Source organism: Abramis brama, assembly GCF_963993115.1.
Source record: "Abramis brama genome assembly, chromosome: 3".
NCBI lineage: Eukaryota > Metazoa > Chordata > Actinopteri > Cypriniformes > Leuciscidae > Abramis > Abramis brama.
The window spans coordinates 61,009,666-61,032,472 of record NC_139965.1 but is presented as its reverse complement, the minus strand read 5'-3'; the positions used below and the strand labels follow the sequence as shown (position 1 = coordinate 61,032,472).

General features: G+C 36.7%; 1 protein-coding gene across 2 annotated transcripts in view; it reads right to left on the bottom strand.

Annotated features, from left to right (window-relative positions):
• Positions 1 to 8,010: 8,010 nt before the first annotated feature.
• The window catches only part of rnf166 (ring finger protein 166), a 31,638-nt gene continuing 16,841 nt past the window's right edge, over positions 8,011 to 22,807 (bottom strand). Inside the window, exons 4-6 of one of the 2 annotated variants that reach the window (XM_084108674.1) lie at positions 17,634 to 17,748; positions 15,632 to 15,739; positions 8,011 to 12,995 (exon numbers count right to left, since the gene is read on the bottom strand). In XM_084108674.1, the coding sequence (XP_083964800.1) occupies positions 12,930 to 12,995; positions 15,632 to 15,739; positions 17,634 to 17,748 (289 nt within the window). In that variant the 3' untranslated portion in view covers positions 8,011 to 12,929. Of the gene's footprint in view, positions 12,996 to 15,631; positions 15,740 to 17,627; positions 17,749 to 22,807 lie in introns of both variants that reach the window. The other variant, XM_084108673.1, reaches the window with a different exon arrangement.

Sequence of the window (22,807 nt, the reverse complement as noted above, 5' to 3'; positions counted from 1 at the left end):
GATTCCCAGACCATTCCCAAACTCCAGCTCCTCTAAAGCAGGCTTTTCCCAGGCAACCAGCGATTGTATAGAAGATTCCCGGGTCTACGGTGGACCGGGGTCCCTTATTCTCCAAAGACAAGACGATTGTCGGGAATCTATTCAGATCTGGTGATTAAGCCGCTCTAGTGAAGGAAGCTCTAGGCATGTGTTTCTCATCTGTGACCCTGGACCACAAAACCAGTCACATGGGTCAATTTTTTTAAATGGAGATTTATACATAATCTGAAAGCTGAATAAATTAGATTTCCATTGATGTATGGTTTGTTAGGATAGGACAATATTTAGCCGAGATATGAAATTCTGGAATCTGAGGATGCAAAAAATCAAAACATTGAGAAAATCTCCTTTAAAGTTGTGCATTTATGTTGGCGATTGTGCTGCATTCACTCACAAAAATAAATGTTTTATATATTTACGGTTGGAAATTTACAAAATATCTTCATGGAACATGATCTTTACTTAATATCCTCATGATTTTCGGCATAAAAGAAAAATCTATCATTTTGACCATGTATTGTTGGCTATTGCCACAAATATACCCGTGCGACTTCTATATATGGTTTTGTGATATATCTATATATAGGCCTATATCATACCAGGTATATATATATATATATATACCAGGGTCTCATCTATCCCAGATCGTGTCGCTGACAATCTACATACCTTCAGGTTAAATTACTCAGTGTTTTACCTTTAGATTTGTGTGTGTGTGTAGTGTTTATGTCAAAAGAAGAGATGGGATTTCTATAAGGGGGAAATTCGCAATGCATTGCATTGTCATATGGAGCCAGATCAGCCTAAAAAATAATAGGCCTACATTTACAAAACAAAATTCATAAATGCACAGCACAATTCACATTTAGTTACAAAATCCAAATCGTAAATTCAAAACACAATTCATAAATGCTCAATTAAAAGCATAACTATTTCCCCAAATGCTCACACAAATACATCTTACAAATATAAAGTTCTTGAATGAATTTCCATCACACATTTATGTATTTATGGATCGTTGAATCTGCATTTGCAAATCGTCACACGTGCGTGGACTGCTTTGAATTTGTGTGTGGTATTTTTGAGACCTTCCTGACAGGTTAAGATTATTTTTGGAGGATGTTCTGTTTAGCCAATTGCGGGGAGCTTTTAATCCACCAATCACAACGCTCCTTACTGAACAGACTCAACAGGTTTTTGACACAAAAAACAAGGGTGCTAGAAATGCGGTCCTGTAGCTGCACCCTACGGGGACGTTGGCTGCGAGAAACAGAAGATGTTTAGATGAATATGTAAATATGTGCTTTCCTCTCAAGAACAGAATAAACACACAAAAAAATAAAAATCGATCGACAGGCTTTCATAAACAACCTAGAAAGTCGGGGAGGTCTCGTTTTTTTGAGTTTCGTTACAAGCTGTTCACACATTGGCAATACAAAAGCGATTAATGCATGGACATTCTTACTTATAGACCCTTTAATTGTATGCCTTAATGTCTAATTCAGCTGTAACTGTAATAGGCATGAGAAGCTCTACTATTCTTCACCCAGTAGTTCTGCGGGAAAGCCTCTGATGGACACAGGCAGGGTTTGCTTGTGTTACTGGAGTGTGTTGTTCAGAGAGCCATGGCGCCCTCTGCCTGAAGCAGTGCACAACACAAGACCTGGCTCACATTCATTGACTTCATTGTTGATTACTGAAGTCATAGTATTCTGAAGCATTACCCAACCCAGCATTTTCAAAAGTAATTTTAAAAGCCTACATATGATGGTACATTTTCAGTTAATTAAGCCTTTAATGCATGAATTATGACCACCTCATTCAGGATTGTGTTTTTATTGCTCTGAAAAACAAGATTAGAATTGAAAATTTTGGTAACACTTTACTTAAAGCCCTTGTGTATAATGCATGCAGGCTATTTATAATGTACATTATAATACATTATATCTTTTCATAAATCATTGTAACCAAAGTTAAAATGCATTATAATATTTGCAGATTCTGAAATTGGTTGTTTGTCATGTTTAAATGCATTATACTTTCTAAAGGCATGTTCAATGAAGTATTATAATTTATAATAACTGTTGCAATTATTCATGAGACCATACAATGTATTATAAGGTGCATTACAAGGCAGAATTACTGCATTAAAAATGCTTTTATAATGCATCATACATAAGGGCTTTAAGTAAAGTGTACCCGAAATTATGTTTCATATATTTTTCAGAGATTTTAAGACGTCCACTTTAGTGGACAGTATGCATTTTTGGTTTTAACTGAAGAGATACTGCACTGAACATAATACAGTAATAACACATCAATACGGTGTATTTAACAAACCAGTGAAAAAAATTATATAAAATCATGTGAAAACTATAAAATATATACAAAAAATATATAGTACAGCTTTATTTATTGCAAACACAATTGGATTTGTTCCCATTCAACCAGCAGACGAAGAACTTCATACAAGTTGTACTTCGGGTGTCTTTGATATCAGAACATGAGGACGTGATTCAAAGATCTCTACAACCGGTGAAGGTGCAACTCTGTGGAAAAACTCATCAGACTGTAGAAAACACTCACGCTCCCTCCAGTCTACCAGAGTATGTTGATTTACTCTTATTAGGACACATTTGTAGCGTAGCTCTCCTCTCTGAGGAAACCTCAGACTGAAATCTACATTGATCTATTGATGTTTTCAGACTGTGGAAAAACTAGTGATCGGGTCCTCTAAAATGAGCAGTGATTGAAGTAACGCATTACAAGTAACATGCATAATGTAATCATTACTTTTTGATGTAACGAGTAAAGTACATTACAGGTAACCTGCATAATGCAATCAGATTACTTTTTGATGTAACAAAGTAACATTACAGGTAAAATGCATTCTATGATCTGATTACTTTTTTGACGTAACGAGTAAAGTTACATTACAGGTAACGTGCGTTACATTTATTTAGATTACTTTTTTGATGATTACATTGTAATGTAGGGTGCTGGAGGGTTCATGGGAGCTTGCCCAACCAATCCACATGTGCTTTGTGGATTTGGAGAAGGCATTCGACTGTGTCCCTCACGGCGTCCTGTGGAGGGTGCTGTGGGAGTATGGGGTCCGGGGCCCTTTGCTAAGGGCTGTCCGGTCCCTGTACGACCGGAGCAGGAGCTTGGTTCGCATTGCCGGCAGTAAGTCAGACTTGTTCCCGGTGCATGTTGGACTCCGGCAGGGCTGCCCTTTGTCACCAGTTCTGTTCATAATTTTTATGGACAGAATTTCTAGGCGCAGCCAGGGGCCGGAGGGGGTCAGGTTTAGGGATCACACGATTTCATCTCTGCTTTTTGCGGATGATGTTGTCATGTTGGCCCCATCAGACCAGGACCTTCATCATGCACTGGGGCGGTTTGGAGCCGAGTGTGAAGCGGCTGGGATGAGAATCAGCGCCTCCAAATCCGAAGCCATGGTTCTCAGTCGGAAAAGGGTGGCTTGCCCACTTCAGGTTGGTGGAGAGTTCCTGCCTCAAGTGGAGGAGTTCAAGTATCTTGGGCCTCAGAGTAGAGCCTCCTGCATCCCTGCTTAGACTGCTGCCCCCGCGACCCGGCCCCGGATAAGCGGACGAAGATGGATGGATGGATGGACGTTGTAATGATTGTTAGATTACATTCTAATAACACAAATACATTTACAGCCAAAATGAAGTACAAAAGTCACAGTAATAGTATGAATTGTAGCTGAAATGTAGGTAGAGATGCATGATGTTTACTTTAGTCCAATTTAGTGGACAGTTGATTAATCAGAATTTCCTCCCAATATGACTCCTTAGATCAGGGGTGTCAAACTCAGTTCCTGGAGGGCCACTGTCCTGCAGAGTTTAGCTCCAAAAACACCAGCCTGGAAGTTTCTAGTAATACTGAAGACCTTGATTAGCTGGATCAGGTGTGTTTAATTAGGGCTGAAGCTAAACTCTGCAGGGTTGTGGCCCTCCAGGAACTGAGTTTGACACCCCTGCCTTAGATGTTTGGTGCTACAACAATTTCACCTGCAAGAGTCTCCTAGGACAGAAGGAATGGATTGATATTCTGGAGCAATTCTGACTGCCATCTTGGTTTGGAGAAGGGGAAAAAACTTACTCTAACTGCATTAGAGTGCACTGTAGAGGTCGATGTGCAACTAAATAGCTGTCCAATGTAGTGACCTCTATGTGTGAAAAGGTTCATGTTATTTAAGCTGGATATTTAGATGCATAAAAAAGCATGATTTATAATGAGAAAATAAAATAATGTATTCCCTCTTGATGGTACTGCTTCATAAAGAGATGATAGAGTTCACTTCCATGCTTTTTTTCTTCTGCAGATCCTTGTGAAAAAGAAGTATATTGACTATAAGTACCTTTGCAACTACATGTCATCTATCAGTCATTATAGTATTAGTAGACATTCTGCTTAATATCCGATAACACTTTATTTTAATGCTCCCCGACAGACATTTTACTGACTATAAGTTACTTTTCAACTACATGTCAACTTATTCTAATAATCCGAACCCTGACAGTCGACTAATACTCGAATGACTGCTAGTTGACATGTAGTTGCAAAGTTACTTTATCAGTTGAATACTGAAATAAAGTGAAACCTACCTGTAATCCATGAAAGTTTGCAGATGCTAAAACAAAAGGTAATATTTGCCACCTGGAATAATTATGATTACCTTATTAAATGTATCTGTTGACTTATGTCAAATACTTTCATTTAACCAATTACTTCAATCAGAATACTGTTAAAAAATATAATTTTATCAACACAACTACCGTATCCAATGGTGGGATGGTATGAAGATTTTAGAAGCCTGGTTTCACAAATGTATACGTCCCTTTTAGAAACACAACGTAAATGTTTGCCTATTGAGAAGGATTTAGAAGCGGCCCTGATTTAAAGCGATTAAATATAAGCGAAACATCTCGAAATTGCATAATTGAATGTTTATCCATTTTAAAGCCATTCACAGAGTTCACAAACTGACTGCTTAACATCAGATCCTTACTGTATGTGAATGTTTATTGATCAATAATTTCCTGAAGTTTATTGTGATTTAGAAAAACTTGTGTTGTATTTCACTCTGGACCCTCGTCTGTGCCTTTTGAGTGATGACTCTTTGACTCTCTGAATCCTTGAGCGAGGGACAAAATGACCTTTTTTGGTTGTGTTTGAGTGAGAAAAGAGTTCATGTGATTTCAAAGTATTCATTTAACGTGTTTCGTTCCAAAGCAGAACCAAGTCATCATTCATAGTTCCATACTTTGGAGAGGATCATGCTTGACGTTCATACATCTCAAGGATGGATCGTGCAGAACGCTTCTTCTGAAACTGAAATTGGGGGTTGATTAGTTTCGCAAAGCAGTGGAGAAATGATCAATACGAAAGAAAAGTGTGCAATACGATCGTCAGAGCCAAGGCGTTGTGTAAATATCATTTCAGGTACATTCATTTATAAGTATTCTCATGCATGATAAAAAGCACTGACTAATTTGTTTTCATTTATAAGTAGAAGTGAAATGTAAACATGCATCATTTGATATTTCTGTGATGTCATGCAAAGACTATATAAACTCTTCTGGCATAAACATGAGGAAATCTTTTTTTATATATATATATATAATAGTGGCACACTATTACATTTCCATGAACTAATTTTACCCAGTGTTAAGGCGAAGCTGGTCTATATTTAGCCCATCAAGCAGATGCAGGAGATATTTGCACCGGCCAGCCGCTGAGATTTACAGAATATTTTCCACACTGAGTGTTGTGTGTGTATTAATATCAAGCTCCTGCGAGCCGCTGACACACACTGCATGACAGTAATGTGTTGCACTTGTTCCCTCAGTTATATCTGTCCACTTGTTGTGGAGAATACGTTCCCCAGAACAGGTGCGTTTACTGGTCCAGTCCCACAGCTGGACGTTTGCATCGCGCTCATTGGCTGATCACTGCGTTTGCATTTCACATCGTGCCCTTTGACCTCTGAGATCCAGTCGGGACATCGTCTCTTGTGTTTGTGCACTTGTCAGCTATAGGCCATACGATATGCCTAAAAAAATGATCACAATAAAATGTCTCATATCAGTCGATATCGATAACTATCCCGATAAATGTCAAATCTTGCTTTCTTTAAAGTTTAAGGCAGATTTTTGCTCCGAGTGAAATCTGTAGAAACGGAGCGTTAATTGTGGGTTTAAAACTATCTTTATTGTCAGAACATGATGAACACGTTTTTGAATTCTTTACACTTTATCAGTCATTTTTCCTTAACAAAATAAATATCTTTATAGATGTTCTGACTTTGACGCGTATCTCCAGGCTGTAATGTTAATAATAGTACATGTTTTGTCTCTCAGAAATGCTCATTTGACAGTAGTTTGAGTTTAGATGCAGATGTAAATCTGTGTTCAATAACAAAAACAGTAACATCTGTAAAAAAAATGGTAACAAGCTCATTATTTATATAGTAGGCCTATATGTAAATATTTGGACTGTTTGAGTTTTAGTAAAATTAACCACTAATCAAACTTTTGTTATTGTTTTATAGAGGAAAATTATATTGCGATAGTTTTATCGCTCAGCCCAAGCTCACGACTTGCTAATGTTAAATAATAAAAATACAATCGTTTATTTTTCTTGTGCATACATATGCAACTTTAGATCTAAAAAAATTGAGTGAATGAGTAAAATCAATTATAATTAATGCTGTATTGTATACTATTATAGTTTTTATTTTTTATCTTTTCCGTTTTTCATTTTTGTACATTTAAATTTTTTATAAATGTGTTTTTCTCTTCTGTCAAACTTTATTAGTTTTCTAATAAATAAACTTCTTTATTAGTTTTAGTTTTTTAAATATCTATATAGTTTTTTAGTAATTCTTTTGTACATCAAAAAAAAAAAAAAATCCTTGGCAATTTTTTTTTCTTCATATTTTAATGTTTAAGTAACAAAAACATTTATTAAATGGTAAAATTCAAGGACCGCTTTCATCCCCCAAATTGTTTGTGCAGAAAAAGTGTTTCCACCAAAGGACAAGGCTATTAAAGATGGGTGCATCTGTGTTTTTATTAAGGGGAAAACTGCTACAAATACACTAAGTGTCTTATTAAACCTCAGTCAGTATTACAGCTTCATAAATGCACACCATCATTAACATCAGCATTGTTATTACTGTTATCTGGTTATTATTCATAGCCGTGAATAAGCCGACACAGCGATGGCGCCCTCTGCCTGTGGCAGCACGAAAACGCCGCTTCTCTGGTCAGATGAGTGCATTTCACAACTCAATCTATGACATGTCCGAGAGTCTGGCACGTTTCCTTCTCAAGCATCCGCAATTACGCTTTCAACATATTCCAAAGAGTTGCTGTAACCCGTCGAGTCCTTAAGAGGGTTTCATTTCTCCTTTATATACACACACCACAAGCCATCCGTTGTTCTTCTGGAGAGCCGTCAACAAACACAAGAAATGCAGAAGTCCTGTATGTTTATGTGACAGTGTGCATTGATGTTACAATATACAAAAAGAGTGAAAAATATACATTTTAAGGTCATTCCCAAAGGTATCAGGACTTGGAGAGCTGTGTTGTACAATATCAAAAGTTTCACTAAAAAAAACAAAAACAAAAAACAAAACAAAAACAAAAATACATACTATGCTACAGCTGTGCACATGAATATTGTTTGAGCAATATATTTAGACACTTAAAAAAAAACAAAAAAAACAGTAAAAACATTGGGATACTGGGAAACTTAGTTGTCTTTTTCTACTTTCTACTCCTCAATATCGTTCTTTCAGAGCAAGACCATTAAATACCGACACCATGTAAAAGCCAATCAGAAACACATTGCCATCAAATACAGTGAACACATTTTCAGGAGGCAATCTTTCAGTTTTTACTTCTGCTTTGTTAAGTTAGGATTTTTTTTTTTTTTAAATATAACAACACAATATTATCAATTACTGAAAAGCGTTTCTGAAAATGTTTAGTTGAACTTGACCAACCTTTTCCACACAACAATGACATGAACAATGACAAATTCATCTGCCTCTTGTCAAATACATTTGGCAGTGAGTTACTAAATAACTGGAACAAAATTCCTACTCGATCATCAAAAGACATTTGAGTTAATTAAAGTGCAATGTTTTTAACATGCTTCCTCGCAGAAAGGTGATCGCACCTTAATCCAAACCTCAACGTATGCCAGCGAACAAAACGTGGCAGTCTTGCCATTTTATGTACAATTTAACCATAAAACAAAAGAAGAATAAAGTCATCACTTATACTATGAATGTATAAGCCTCTTAACGGGCCTCTTAATAAATACCAAACAAGGACATTCCCAACATTACCCAGAAGGCCTTACACATTATAAATGGCCCCGTATTCAGTACAAATGTACATCAAAAGACAAATGACAAATAACACTGTGTCCTAATGAGACGTCACACGTTTCCAGCGAAGAAATTTGTCAGAAAGTGTAAAACGCAAAAGCACATTTGTTGATAATTCACGCTTTTACCGTCTCAACGAGGCGAAACTTTGATATTATCCTCAAAGCTGTTGGGACAAAAACTCAGATCTGCACAAGAGAGATGCATGTCATGCCATTAGGACACGGCGTTATTCTTAAAGAAATCAGTACAAACTCTATGATGGCTTTTAAGAAAACCATACAGGAATGATCACTCTAAGTGATTACACAATAAACTTTCTAAATGATTAGAAACCGACAGCAGGACATTTATAGAAGTTCATAAATGTTCCTTTTTTCCCAAGTCATGTTGAGTCACTTTCCACAGACCATTACAGAAATCAGACCGATCTACAGTGTTGGGGAAAGTTACTTTTAAAAGTAATGCATTACAATATTGCTTTACTAATTGCGTAACTTCAGTACTTTTTATGTAAAGTAATGCGTTACATTACTTTTTCCTCATAAATGTGTTCATCTAAAGTCATTTTTGATAAGTATGGCTGAATTGGATCATTGAGTGTCAGCAGCAAAGACATTGGTTAATAAAGTGAGATTAAATGCATAAAGTATATTTGTGTGTAGTTGAACATTTAATTATTGCAGGTTTGCGTAATATCTGGAGTTTGCGTTTCACAGTTTTTATTCATTTTGAGGAATACTAAATGGGAAAACACTTTTTCAAACATTGGTTTGAGAAAGTAACTGATATTTTGCTTTAAATTGAAAAGTAATGCATTACTTTACACATTTCTTGAAAAAGTAATCTGATTACTCGTTACTTGAAAAAGTAATCTGATTTACTCGTTACTTGAAAAAGTAATCTGATTACTCGTTACTTGAAAAAGTAATCTGATTACGTAACTCGCGTTACTTGTAATGCGCTACACCCAACACTGCCGATTTAATTCCTGGTCTGAGAGTTTCCGATTAGATGATGATTGTGACACGCTTAACCTTGCTAAAATAGTGGTTCACAAACTGGAGATAATCACAATGACTCTTATCGCGACAGATTAAACAAACACACCGTTTATCAACACAGAAATGAATCACAAGTTAAAGCACATCATCTTATTTTAAAAAAAGTTGCTAATTTCAAAAACAAATGTTTCCAAGCAGCCCTAATGGTCTTCAACTCTTCTGCCACGACTGGCTCTAAATATATATATCAAAAACACTGTATCCGGTAGAGTTATCAAAGCTGTATCAAATGGGAAATGATGCACCAGTATCACACAAATCCACCAAACTGAAGCTTGGAGCACGTGCTTGTAGATCTGGAACATACTCTATACAAGTACATGAACGCAAATGATTCAATGCAAGCTCAAATTCATACGCTGCGTTTCTCGAAATGAGCCAAATTCATAACACACGAGTGATTAACAGACATTAGCATTAGGGATGCACGATATATCGGCCACCATATCGATATATGTTCATTTTTAATGTTATCGTTATCGGCCCGATAAGAAAATTTGGCTGATATATTAAATCCGATAAATAGTGTATTATTTCCTTCAGCTGAGACGCTTCAGATGCGCACTGTTCAACATGATGGTTTTGTAATTGCTTGAAATATGATTGGAATCACTTCAAAAAAGGAAAATACAGTAAAGTGCTGTGGTCATATCGGCTACATAAAACTATCATGAGAACATCATAATTATGTCCTTGAGACATATTTTAATGGTGAGCCTTTTGTTTTTGTAATGAGGCTCTCAAAAATTACATAAAAATTTGGATATAGATTTATTGGCCAATATATCGGTAATCGGCTTTCAAATATAAATAATTAACGGTTATCGGTATCGGCGCATCCCTAATTAGCATAAACTGTTTTCTTCTAGGGTTTTCATTCATGTCAACTACGGTAGACTGTTTGATTAAGAATATTGTTGCGTTTAAATCAGTTAAAGTCTGTTAAACTGTCAACATGTTCATAGCAAGACACTAAACATCCAGTTTAATAGCACAGAAATTTAAATGTGACTAATGCATTCTTGAGTAACAACAACAACATTTCTGAATACTCCTCAGGATGGGCTCAGGCTTCAGGAGTTTTAAAACCCTAACCAATTATGATTATGCATCACGCACACGAGGAGAATCTTTACAGATTGTCTTCTCTCAAATCTCAAACAAGCACACACTACAAGATATTAAGATGATCATGCACCTCACATGATCTCACGGGGAAGCGCATGTAAACAAAAGAGTTAGCATCAGTTTCTCTCCGGGTTCGGCAGTCGAGTTGCAACAGCGCAGATTTTTCCTCAGATTGTCGGGAGGATAATCAGGGGATAAATTGGCCTAAAACTCCTGCAGTCTGACCCAGGGTTAAGAAAACATTGGTTTTAGATATTTTAATGCTTCCTTGATTGAAGAAAGTAAAGCAAGCATTTGGGTTAAGCACATACAAAGGGACTTTCCCCAATGCTTTGGCCAAACATTCACATTAGTGTACTTGTGTAGAGCATGTTTCGCTCAGCTCCAGGCATATATAACACTCTGTGGCTGAGAAGAACGGGGAAAGGAACAGAATACTTGGGTATGTCTGCATAGTGGAGACATTAGAGTCCTGTAACACATGCCTAAGCCTATCACACCAATGCATCAGTGCTCCTTTACAACGCTCATAGGCTTGGATTCAACGTACAAAGTACTGAACCCCACTATCAGTAGTAGTAAACGACAAGAAAAGGAATCTGCACACTGTTCCACTTCCACGCCCTGAAAAGTGAAGCCAAAACGTTTCGATTGCCCCCTGGTGGTTGGCTGCAGTATAGGTTGTAAACCCCGCCCCCTTTCCATGTCATCGAATGGGACGCGAGCCAAACAAAAAGATCCAATTACACTTCAAATTTTTTTTTTCTCAAATATGGTTTCTATCATTTTAGGTAGTTCTCATCATGCTGACGTATATTCAAGTGTTCATTTCTCCAATAAGTTTGGTTTTAGTTAGTTATTTAATGCTGCGCGGACTCCGACTCCAATTGTCCCTTCGCAGGGAGTTTGATTGACAGGCGATCTAACCAATCATAATCCGCCATCCACTGAATCCGCCATTTTGTCCGACAAAGCAGCCAGGAGAGTTAGTAGATTAACATCGGTGGACTTTTTTACTTGAAAAACGGTGTGTACTGACGTCTTTCCACAGTTGAAACAACATACCTTCTGATGTTCATTCATGTTTATTTGATGCTATAAATTAACAACTGTTTCTGGGATATTTTGGCTTCATTTTTCTACAGTGGAAGGAAGTGGGAGACACTTTGTCCATCTTTTTGTACAGTCTATTGGATGTTCTCAAGTTTCTCTATATCAATTCTGCCTTCAAGTCACATCGGAATTTCACATCACATTTTCTAATGGCCGTTAATGGAAAAAAGGTGCTTTTAAAAAGCACAGGGTGTAATTACAGCAACTTCCAGCAGGGGTATCATGCCAACTAACCAATCGTTGTCCATTTGGTGATCGTTAAGTACAAAATGACATTTCCCATAATTCTCTGATGAGATATATGCAAAAAAAGCTTGCCAAACGCATCCCTTTTATTCCAACCAAACCACTTGAATTCACGTCACGATTCCTGAACTCGTAAATAAAAATCAGCACTAGTGAGTGATGCAGATGAACAGATCAAACGCTTCAGCACATCTCTAGAAGCTCGCCGTCTTATTATCAGTGCACCATTTGAAACGGAAACTTTTTTCCAAAAATATAAACTTTAATCTTATCCGATGCTTCTTAGAAAATATTACTGTAGCAAGTTAAGAGCAGAGTATATGCAGTCCTGTCGGTCAGTATTCTGTTATTGAACTATAAAAGAACAACGATACTAGAATTCAGACATGTAGAAAACTGTGACGAGTGCAAGTATTCACATCAACTCTTGATTAAAAAAGGCGGATGGTTTTCAGCATTCCTTAAATGATGACATGAGTGATAATGAGTCTCTCGTTCTCTCGTCTCTGTATTGGTATTGCCTAAAGATGAGAGTTCGTCACGAGGACAGCAAACCCCAGCATGGTTTTAATAATTCAGATAACGTGGCGCTGATCCCTCCATACTCGATTTCACTTCACGTTTGGATAGAAAACAACAGGAAGAACAGCAAGAACAAGCATGGTGATATTTATCTATTCCTTCGTCTGACCTTTTGCATACATCACTGTTTTTGTTGGTTTGATGGTGGCGATGGAACTAAAGCTACTTCAGGATCAAGCTGGAGTGTAGCTCAGAAATATAGACCAGAAGAGAGGTAGAGTGAGAGGAAATACAGAGAAACAATGAAAATATTGAGCCTAAAACAAGACAGGCGAGAAGATCCTTCACATGTTTGCGTTTGTGTAACAGGATATGACGTCAGACTCTCAGCTCTCGGCCAATGAGAGGGTCAGTGCTGCCTGCAGTGCTGACTCCTCATCAATACTGTAATCCTGCGTTCACAAACAGAGAAAAACAACAAGTCCAGGTCAGTGTGGTTTAGTCTTTAAGTCTAAGTAAATATCAAGATTTTACTCACTAAAATCGAATTAATTCATGTATTTATTAAGCACATCAGCAGTTGAACCATAGTGCTGACAAATAAGATAAAACAATGAAAGGAAACAAAAATAATAATAAAAGGAAACAATACAAAATAAAAATCAGCAAACTTAACATACAAAGTTTAAAAAGCCAAAGTAAAAAAATAAGATTTAAACTCAAACAGAATTTGACGTTTTCAGAGATAAGGGGAGACATAGCCCAACTCTTGCCTTTAACCGTGATCTAGGCTGAGGCAAACAGCAGTTTTCTGTGGACCTGAGACATCACGTTGGCTTATTTTCGTTTAATAAGTCAGACATTAAGAGGGTGACAGATCATTTAGGGATTTAAAAACAAAGACCAATATCTTAAAATCAATTTTATAACACACTGGCAGCCAATTTAAAGATTTTAAGATTGGAGTAATATGCTCTTGCTTACAAGTCCCGGTTACAAACCCGGCTGCAGCATTTCTGGAGCATCTGGAGTCGTGATATTGAAGACTGAGCAGACCAACATATAAAGAGTTACAGTAATCCAGGCATGATAAAACAAGGGCATGCGTGACTGAATCTTTAAAAGATAACCAAGACTTGACTCTAGCGAGAAGTTTTAATTGGAAAAAATATGACCTTACTACTGTATTAATATGCTGATCAAATTTTAGGGAGGAATCTAAAAGGAATCCCAAAGGTCTTACTGTTGGTTTGATGAAGGTGTTCAGATAGCCAAGATTAAGGTTTACATTAGCCTTTAAATAAGTATTTAAAAAAATACAACAGAACAAAAGATACAAATGAAATAACCAAGACTGATAGCTATATTAGCGGATGCCATCGTTCTGTTGATTCTGCAGTTTTGTCGCCTGTCTCTTTAAATGCTCGCGCTCATTAAAGCAGGATGGATTCTGATTGGCTGTCAATGTTTTTATCATTCATCAGCTGGAAAGGAATCGTTCTGAAAGTGATTCCAACGATATCGTTTCTCTGAGCCGTTATTGTTATAGTTGTGCTGTAGACTCTGCTATTCTTTTATATTTAGAAAGATTTTAGCGCGATATCTTTACCGTTACAGTAACAGTCGTATTCAGGCAAGAAACACTTCCTACTAGAGCTGCACGATTCTGGATACTTTTTTTTGTTTCAAACAGAGATCGCAATTCTGAACAGACAACTAAACAAAATAACGTTAATTTACTAGAGGTTCTGACCAGCTGTTAATTGCTGCCGTCTATTTAAAATGTTTAATTAATCTGAATTACTTAAACTCAGTTTGAGTGAATGATTCAATGACTCACTCATTAATACATCACTTGTTTCATTACTGGATGAGTCAGCGTTTTTGAACGAATATCTTGAATGATTCAATGACAAATACACTTTTAACAGTCACTTGTCGCCACCTACTGGTGTAAACTGATACAATCTTTATTTGAAGCGTCAAGTTACAGTCAAATAGTGATTAATTGAGATTGTGGTCTTTTAATGATTAATCGTGCAGCTCTAATACCTACAGAAATTGAATTAAGTAATCACAAGTAAAATAGTCTTCCTTTTTAAAAGCTACTAAAGTCATTCAGCCAAGAGCAACAAGTGATTTTCTCTTTGTCTTTTGTTGTTTTAAGTAACATTAATGACAGACAGCAGCAGGTTTATTAGGCTACTGTCACTTTAAGAACTAATCCACGGATCCAATGATACGATTTTCTTCCAACCGTTTACTTTCACTTCAGACATAACCGACTGTTAAATGAATACTCACCGGAATTAAAAGTTGGATATATTTTTGTGTGTATTTGCCCTTTCAAGCACAACAGGAAATTGCGAAATTGGTAAATACGCATATAAATGCATGATAATTTCCCGAAACCATAGTTGTATGGTTGATTGAATCTGAAAATCTGAGAAAAAAAACAAAAGAAAAAAAAGTAACTGAGAAAAATGAGAATTGGTCCTCAGATGCCATGTCCAAAATAATCTAGCATTAATCTCAAAAATATTCATTAAAATAAGTTATTTCTCCATCACCTGTGTGACATCATTAACCATCGTGGTTAAACGACAAATGAAATTATACATTTTTGCATTTCAGTTGTAAAGTACAACTTGCATTAAAATGCAATAGTGAGAATAGTGGGGATTTAAAATAAATAAATAATAATAATTAAAAAAATAACACATGTCCAGCTATGCAGTACAGTAATTAACATTTTGAAGGGTAAAAAATGCTCAATTGTCATAAAAATGTCACACTATGTTGGACACTTAATTGTCCTAAAAAAATATTCCTAATTTTCTGTATGCAAGATATCTTATATTTTCTATGTAATTTGGGGTGAAATGTAAACGGTACATATTCACTTGATCAGGAAGGAGTTGCTCTCCTTGGTTGAATCTCATTACACATAGAAACTGAACTGCTGTTTTATTTGTGATGAGGTTTTGTACGAGGTTCCCTCTCTTCTGCAGATGTAGGCAGGAGAAAGCAGGACAGTGTTAGAACACAAAACGAAGGATATATAAATGTGAAGTATACGCCTCCTCACCACAAATGTGTCATAGGAGAATTTGTGCCGGTGGAGAAGATGCTGCAGAAAGTTTGAGCTCTTATAGCTGGGGTCGCCCCAAGGCATCGCTGAACACACCGGACACACCTGCACAACAACACACACAAGAAGAGAGTTTACCAGTGAGTTAAAGTCAAATTTTACATTTGATTACTTAAAGGTGCATTGTGTAATATTTAGGAGGATCTGTTGACAAATGCAATATTATATTCATAACTGTGTTTTCAGTGGTGTATAAAGACCTTATTTAATGAAGCGTTATGTGTTTATTAGCTTAGAATGAGGCATTTCTCTCTACACACACCGCGGGTCCGCTTACATCCACGTTTCTACGGTGGCCCTGAGCGGACAAACGCGTTTCGTCACTATGATGTTCTTCATGATAAGAAGCGAGCTAAAGTCAGCGAATAAAACACTGACACAATGATGAACAAGTAACAATAATATTCACAATAACATCGTTTTACTGAATAATAAAGTAAATCTAATTTATCTTTGTAAAGAAACCTCACTGTTTAACTGGCTACTCTCTGCTGTCTCAGACGACGACATCACTTCCTGTCGGCCACCGTAACTTCTGTTGGGTGCAATTCACAACCTCACCACTAGATGCTGCTAAAAATCACACACTGCACCTTTAAATCAATCTCTGCACGATTAATCATTAAAGGGGTCATCGGATGCCCGTTTTCCACAAGTTGGTGTGATCCTTCAGGGTCTTCATGTAAAGTTTGTAACATACTTTGGTTAAAATTCCTCAATGGTTGTGGTAAAACAACACTTTTTTACCTCCTCAAAAACAGCGACCCGTTTCAGTGCATGTCTCTTTAAATGATAATGAGCAACTGCTCACACCTGGCAGACAGTAAACAACTGGCTGAGAGGGAAAATATGGTAATATGGGAAATGCGCTAATACGGTCCGTGGGCGGAGCGTCAGCAATATGACATCATATTGCTCAGAAAACACAAACTGCTTGATTATTGAGAGTGTTTAGGCTTTTTGAGGATATAAAAAAGCTAATGGATTTTTTTCATTGTATGGTGGTTGTGTCCACACACTGCAAAGACACATTTATATATAAACACCATACAAAAGTGAATTTTACATCCGATGACCCCTTTAAAAGACTGCAATCTACAATATTCTTATAATCACAGAAGTACTGGGATAAAAGTTTATGGTTCGGATAAAAACACTGATGTCTACAGTAGCGATCAAAATAGAGTAAATCACCTTTTGAAAGTAACTTGACGCTTCAAATAACAATTGTATCAAATACATCATTACACCAGTAGGTGGCGACAAGTGACCGTTAAAAATCTATTTGTCATTGGAATTGAAATAGGAATTGAAACCAAGCAAATTTATTTATCAAAGATGGCTGACACACACACACACACACACACACACACACACACACACACACACACACACACACACACACACACACACACACACACACACACACACACACACACACACACACACACACACATCAGGATTTGAAGGTCCAAATGTGAGTTTCAGTGCAGCTTCAAAGTCTCGACACGATCCAGCCGAGGAATAAGAGTCTTATCTAGACCAACCATCCGCCAATTAAAAAATAAAATAAACATTTATATACTTTTTAACCACAAATGCTCGTCTTGCACTAGTTGTGATGCGACACACTTTACGTAATCAGGTTGTAATTTTACATTTTGAAGTTCACTACTCCTTTAAGCTTCACTCATGTCTTTCAAAATAAAGGTCTCGCATCAGAAAAACACTCAGAATTACTTTTGTGTTGTTGTTCTTTGACTACACGCTCCGTGACCCAGCGTTTGATCACTTAAATCAATACAGATCACTGTAAACTGTAATGTGGACTCGTGCATTTTCTGTAAAGCTGCTTTGAAATCACTATGTAATGTGAGAAGCGCTATACAAATAAATGTGAATTGAAATTGAATTGAACTTCAAGGTAACTCACACTCACCACTTTGTTGGGGTCATTGCGATGGTTCTCCATGCAGTGCTTCACCAGCTCCTGTTGGTCCAGGTTTCGAGCGCCACAGAACGGACACACAAATGTGGAGCGGTTTGGGATATTGCTGTCGATGGAGAAACACATGTTCCTGAAAACCACACTTGTGTAAAAGTACAGACACCGGTAACACTTTACAGTAAGGTTCATTAGTTAACAACCTTACTTAACATGAACAATACATCTTCAGCATTTATTAATCTTAGTTAATATTAATTTCAACATTTACTAATACGTTATTAAAATCAAAGGTTGTATTTGTTAACATTAGTTAATGCACTGTGAACTAACATGAACAAACAATGAACAGCTGGATTTTTATTAACTAACATTAACAAAGATACTGTAACAAATGTATTGCTCATGGTTAGTTCATGTTAGTTAATACATTAAATAATGAACCTTATTGTTAAGTGTTACCCAGATACCTTACAGCAAAAATGACTCAATTACACAAGTCACCAATATTTATTTTTGACAGCATTTGCAGTCCCCCTGTAGTCAATCATTTTAACTCCTCTTTGATCACCAAAATTACACATTTTAACGTTTTTTTCTTGAAAAAAAATCTTCATGCATTAAAATATCTTGACTGTAACTCGACACCCTCGCCTCATTTAGTATGCGCGGTTCTATGAATATGCAAATGAGCCCCGCCTCCACTCACTCGCTCAGCTCAGAGATCCACTGGTTGACGATCACACGTTGATCTGATTGGTTACAAGGTAGTTTGTGACGTCAGAAACACCAGCGATTTCAAAGCGTGTTTTTGAGACTGTCTTTGGTTCACTGCAGTTTTAAGGAGGAAATACTCAGCAATGGCGTCGACTTATGAATTTACACATGCTTTGTCTTAAAGCATATTAAAAACACCACATAGACGCATAAACAACATTAAACGCTGGATTTTCTCAAACGGGGGACTAAGTATGTTACTCATACTGAATGTAGGCTCTCTAGTCCTCAAAACCTAAGAGACACAACAGTGAAAAACAAGAAATTTGTGAGAGGAGAAATCACGTTTATTTTCTAAAATCCCATATAAATTGGAGAAAAGGTGCAACAATCACTCTTAAAGAAATCAACTTTATTGTACTTGTAACTTATTACATTTACTGAGAAAAACTGTCTTACTCTTAACCAACTAATATCACATTTCTACAGAATTACATAATGAGAGCAAGAGAGTAAATGGGCAAATGAACGGAGTTGTGTAACAAACTGATTATCATTGCTAACATGAATTATGCAAATGTGCAACCAGAGGGTGTATACAGTAACACTGAAACGAAGTCTATAAGAAATGAGCCAATAACCTTGTGTTCTCATGCCTGAACAACTTCAGGGGTATTACTTTTATTTAGCAGACTAACGAATGTTAACACGCCAATGGAATATTAATATTGAATAACTTGCGTTTCAGGCTAAATTTGTTTAGATAGCCAGCAAACATGGACAAGCGGAAGGATAAAAACAGTGCATTTCTCTCAGGATTATGGGTAATGTAACACTTATATAATTATATTTTTACTTCCGGAAACCACATTGTGATGCTCTATACTGCCCAAAAAAAATTACATATTATATTATAATTCCATAAATCACATTCTCAATCAACACTATGTAAAGGACAATACAAAAGGCAATCAAACATGTAAATGCACATTGGTTTACATTTGCCTTTCTGAACCAGATCTACTCTTTTTTTTTTTTTTTTTTAAGTTCCCCTATTATACTTTTTCAAATATTCCCTTTCATGCGGCGTGTAATAGAGATGTTTGCAAATGTAAAAGGTCTGCATAGTTTCAAAGATCAAAGCGCACAACAAATAAAGTTACTGACTCCTAAAACAAAGAATCGATTCTGAACTGTCAGTAATTCCAGTCTCAATTTCTACATAATGTAACTAATTTGCATAATGCCAGCCTGTGGTCTTGATTGGCTGAACAGCGTCTCTTAGCTCCGCCCTCAAACACTGTAGTGTATCTGAGACTGGAGGAGTTTGGTTCGTGTTGTTCATGTCGAGAAGACGCTGCAAAGACGCTCTTCCAAAGCGTTGGAATTAATATGGAAAAACAACGCCATCATAATGGCCGTTTTGTTTCCGACATGCGCTGTAAGCATTCGACCAATCAGAGCAGAGCAGGCTCTCAGAGAGGCGGGGTTTAGAGACTGAATCTTTGAACGAACCGTTTTCAGACTCTTTGAGAAATGAGGTGATGCTGCAATGTATATAATGAGAAAATTGAAGTGTTATTTGACCTTGGATGCAAGTAAACCTGTTGTAAGAGACTCCAAAACTAAATGGGGAGCCTTTAAAATAGCATAATAGGGCACTTTAAATGCTGCCATGCAGCTTGAATACACAGATGGTCTGGCAAAGATGTTAGCATGGAAAAGACTGAGAGATAACTGGATTAACAGATGAGGCAGACAAGCAAAGAGAAACAATTTAAATTGTGTCTGACACAAGGTTGAAAGAAGCAAATATTTACTTCATAAATGTAATAACTTGCTGCATTGCTTATTTTTAACCCCTCCCTTCCAGCCATCTGTCATATAGAGACGCTTTTCTCGATAAATTCAATTCCTAAAAACATAAAATCTTGTCCTGACTTGGTGTGCGATACTGAAATGATATCTTGCTATTTTCTGGGATGTTGTCGATAGCGATAACTAGACATTATTTTGCTGAGTGTGTTTTTGTGCTACTTTAGGACTGTCGTGACTCCCAAAGCTTTATTTCTAAACGGTGCGGTTTACAGCAGTGACAGAACTCAACTTTTCCACTACGAGGCAATATTTGCCCCAGGGGATTTTTACTTTTACAATGGCAATTATTATTATTATTATTTATCAGATGCATGTAGGTGGCAGCAAGTCATTCGTTCAAAAGATTTGTTCAAATGGCTGATTCATTCAGTCATTGAATCAATCACTCATTACACCGATTCATTCAAAATGCAGATTCATGTCAGCTCGCACATCATTAAAACAACAATAATGATATTATCATAGAGTACACATATCACACACCCCTAGTCCTGATCTACATTTTTTTCTCGATTCACTTTATTTATCTGCTTATAGAAGTAAAATGGGTTGCGAATGTTGTTTCATGCTGTCTTTAAATATTTTTTCAGCTCAAAAGCTCACTTGAGTTTGTTCTAGATCATCAGATGTGAAACTGAAGCAGTCTGAAATAGTTTCCAGTCACACATATTCAGTCATTTAGTTTCATTTTCATGGACTTTTAGTTTGCTTTTCATTATTTCCTGTTGTCTTTGTTCACTTTTCCCGCTCTAATCAGTTACCATGGCGTTTCATTGGATCATCACACCTGTTAATCTTTCAGTTCATTATCAATGTATACTTAAGTTCCTGTGTTTCCTCAGTTGTTTGTGTGTTTGTTACGCTTTGTTGATATTCTCAGTTTATTCAGTAACACTTTACAATAAGGTTCATTAATTAACATTAGTTAACTACCTTAGTTAACACGAACTAAAAATGAACAATACTTCTACAGCATTAATTAATATTAGTTAATATGAATTTCAACATTTACTAATACATTATCAAAATCAAAGGTTGTATTTGCTAACATTAGTTAATGCACCATGAACTAACAACGAACAGATGGATATTTATTATCTAACATTTACAAAGATTAATAAATACTGTAACAAATGTATTGCTCATTGTTAACTCATGTTAGTAAATACATTAACTGTAAAGTGTTACCGTTTATTCTTTTATTAAATGCCTTGGATTAGAACTTTTAACTCATCTTCTTCTTGAACTCTTTGAATTTCCAAATACAAAAACACTGTCTGAACCAGGTATTTAACTAATGAACCTTATTGTAAAGTGTTGCCGAATAAACAGAGAAAATTAACATAGCGTAATAAACACACAAACAATAGTCGGAAATGAACTGATTAAGTATACAATGATAATGAACTGAAAGACTAACAGGTGTGATGATCCAATGAAATGCCATGGTAACACTGGCACTGAGACAGAAATCCACATAGTTCTACAATATGTGTGAGATGTTTCCACGAAGAGTACGATAAATATCCGTGATGCAACACAGACACACAGTGGGAATTCATCAACATGCTCTGCTTTGAAGAGCTAATTAATTCTTATCCTCCTCCCGCTCTGTCGTTCTCTACTCTTCCTTTGAAGCACAGGAAGAGAAACACACACACAATTTAACCTGAAGTCATCCGATTGGTCTTTTATTGGATTCCTGTCTGCAAAACTTCAGACATCAGTTTGACGTCTCTAGATCTAAATATACCTACACCTGTGTGTGTGTGTCTACGAGTATCTCTTAAGAGTGAAACGCGTCCTGGATCCATATTTTAAAGCGTTCCGACTGTTGTCCCGAAGAGCATTGAGTGCTTTAGAGGAGCATGAGCCATAAGGCAGTGTTTGCACGAGGGAATTGTGGGATTGGTTGTGCTTTAATGTAGGGGGAAAGAAAGAAAACGCTGTTCCAACACAGTCCAAAACAAGAGCAATGCAACACGTTTCGACTGACGTAATTCCATTGTTTGTCCTGACTGACATTTAAAGTCCCCCTGTAGTCAATCATTTTATCCCTTAAAACTCATCTTTGATCACCAAAATGACATATTTAAATGTTGTTCATGCCTTAAAATATCTTGAATGTAACTCGACACCCTTGCCTCATTTAGTATGCGCGGTTCTATGAATATGCAAATGAGCCCCGCCTCCACTCACTCACTCAGCTCAGAGATCCACTGGTTGACGATCACACGTTGATCTGATTGGTTACAAGGTAGTTTGTGACGTCAGAAACACCAGCGATTTCAAAGCGTGTGTTTGAGACTGTCTTTGGTTCACTGCAGTTTTAAAGGGGCATTCCACCCATAGGAACATTGTTTTTTTATTGAAAGTGGGTCATATATGTAGTCGAAATGTGAAATAAATTTTGAATTTGGTGCCTTCGTGACCGAGGAAAGACAAAAAATAACTTCAGGACGCATTTGTATGAAAGACAACAACTCCCACAATGCACCACATTGCACAGCTCCGCAAGCCACTCCCACTAATCCAGAACAGCGCATATCTGCCTATAAGAGAAATCACTCTTC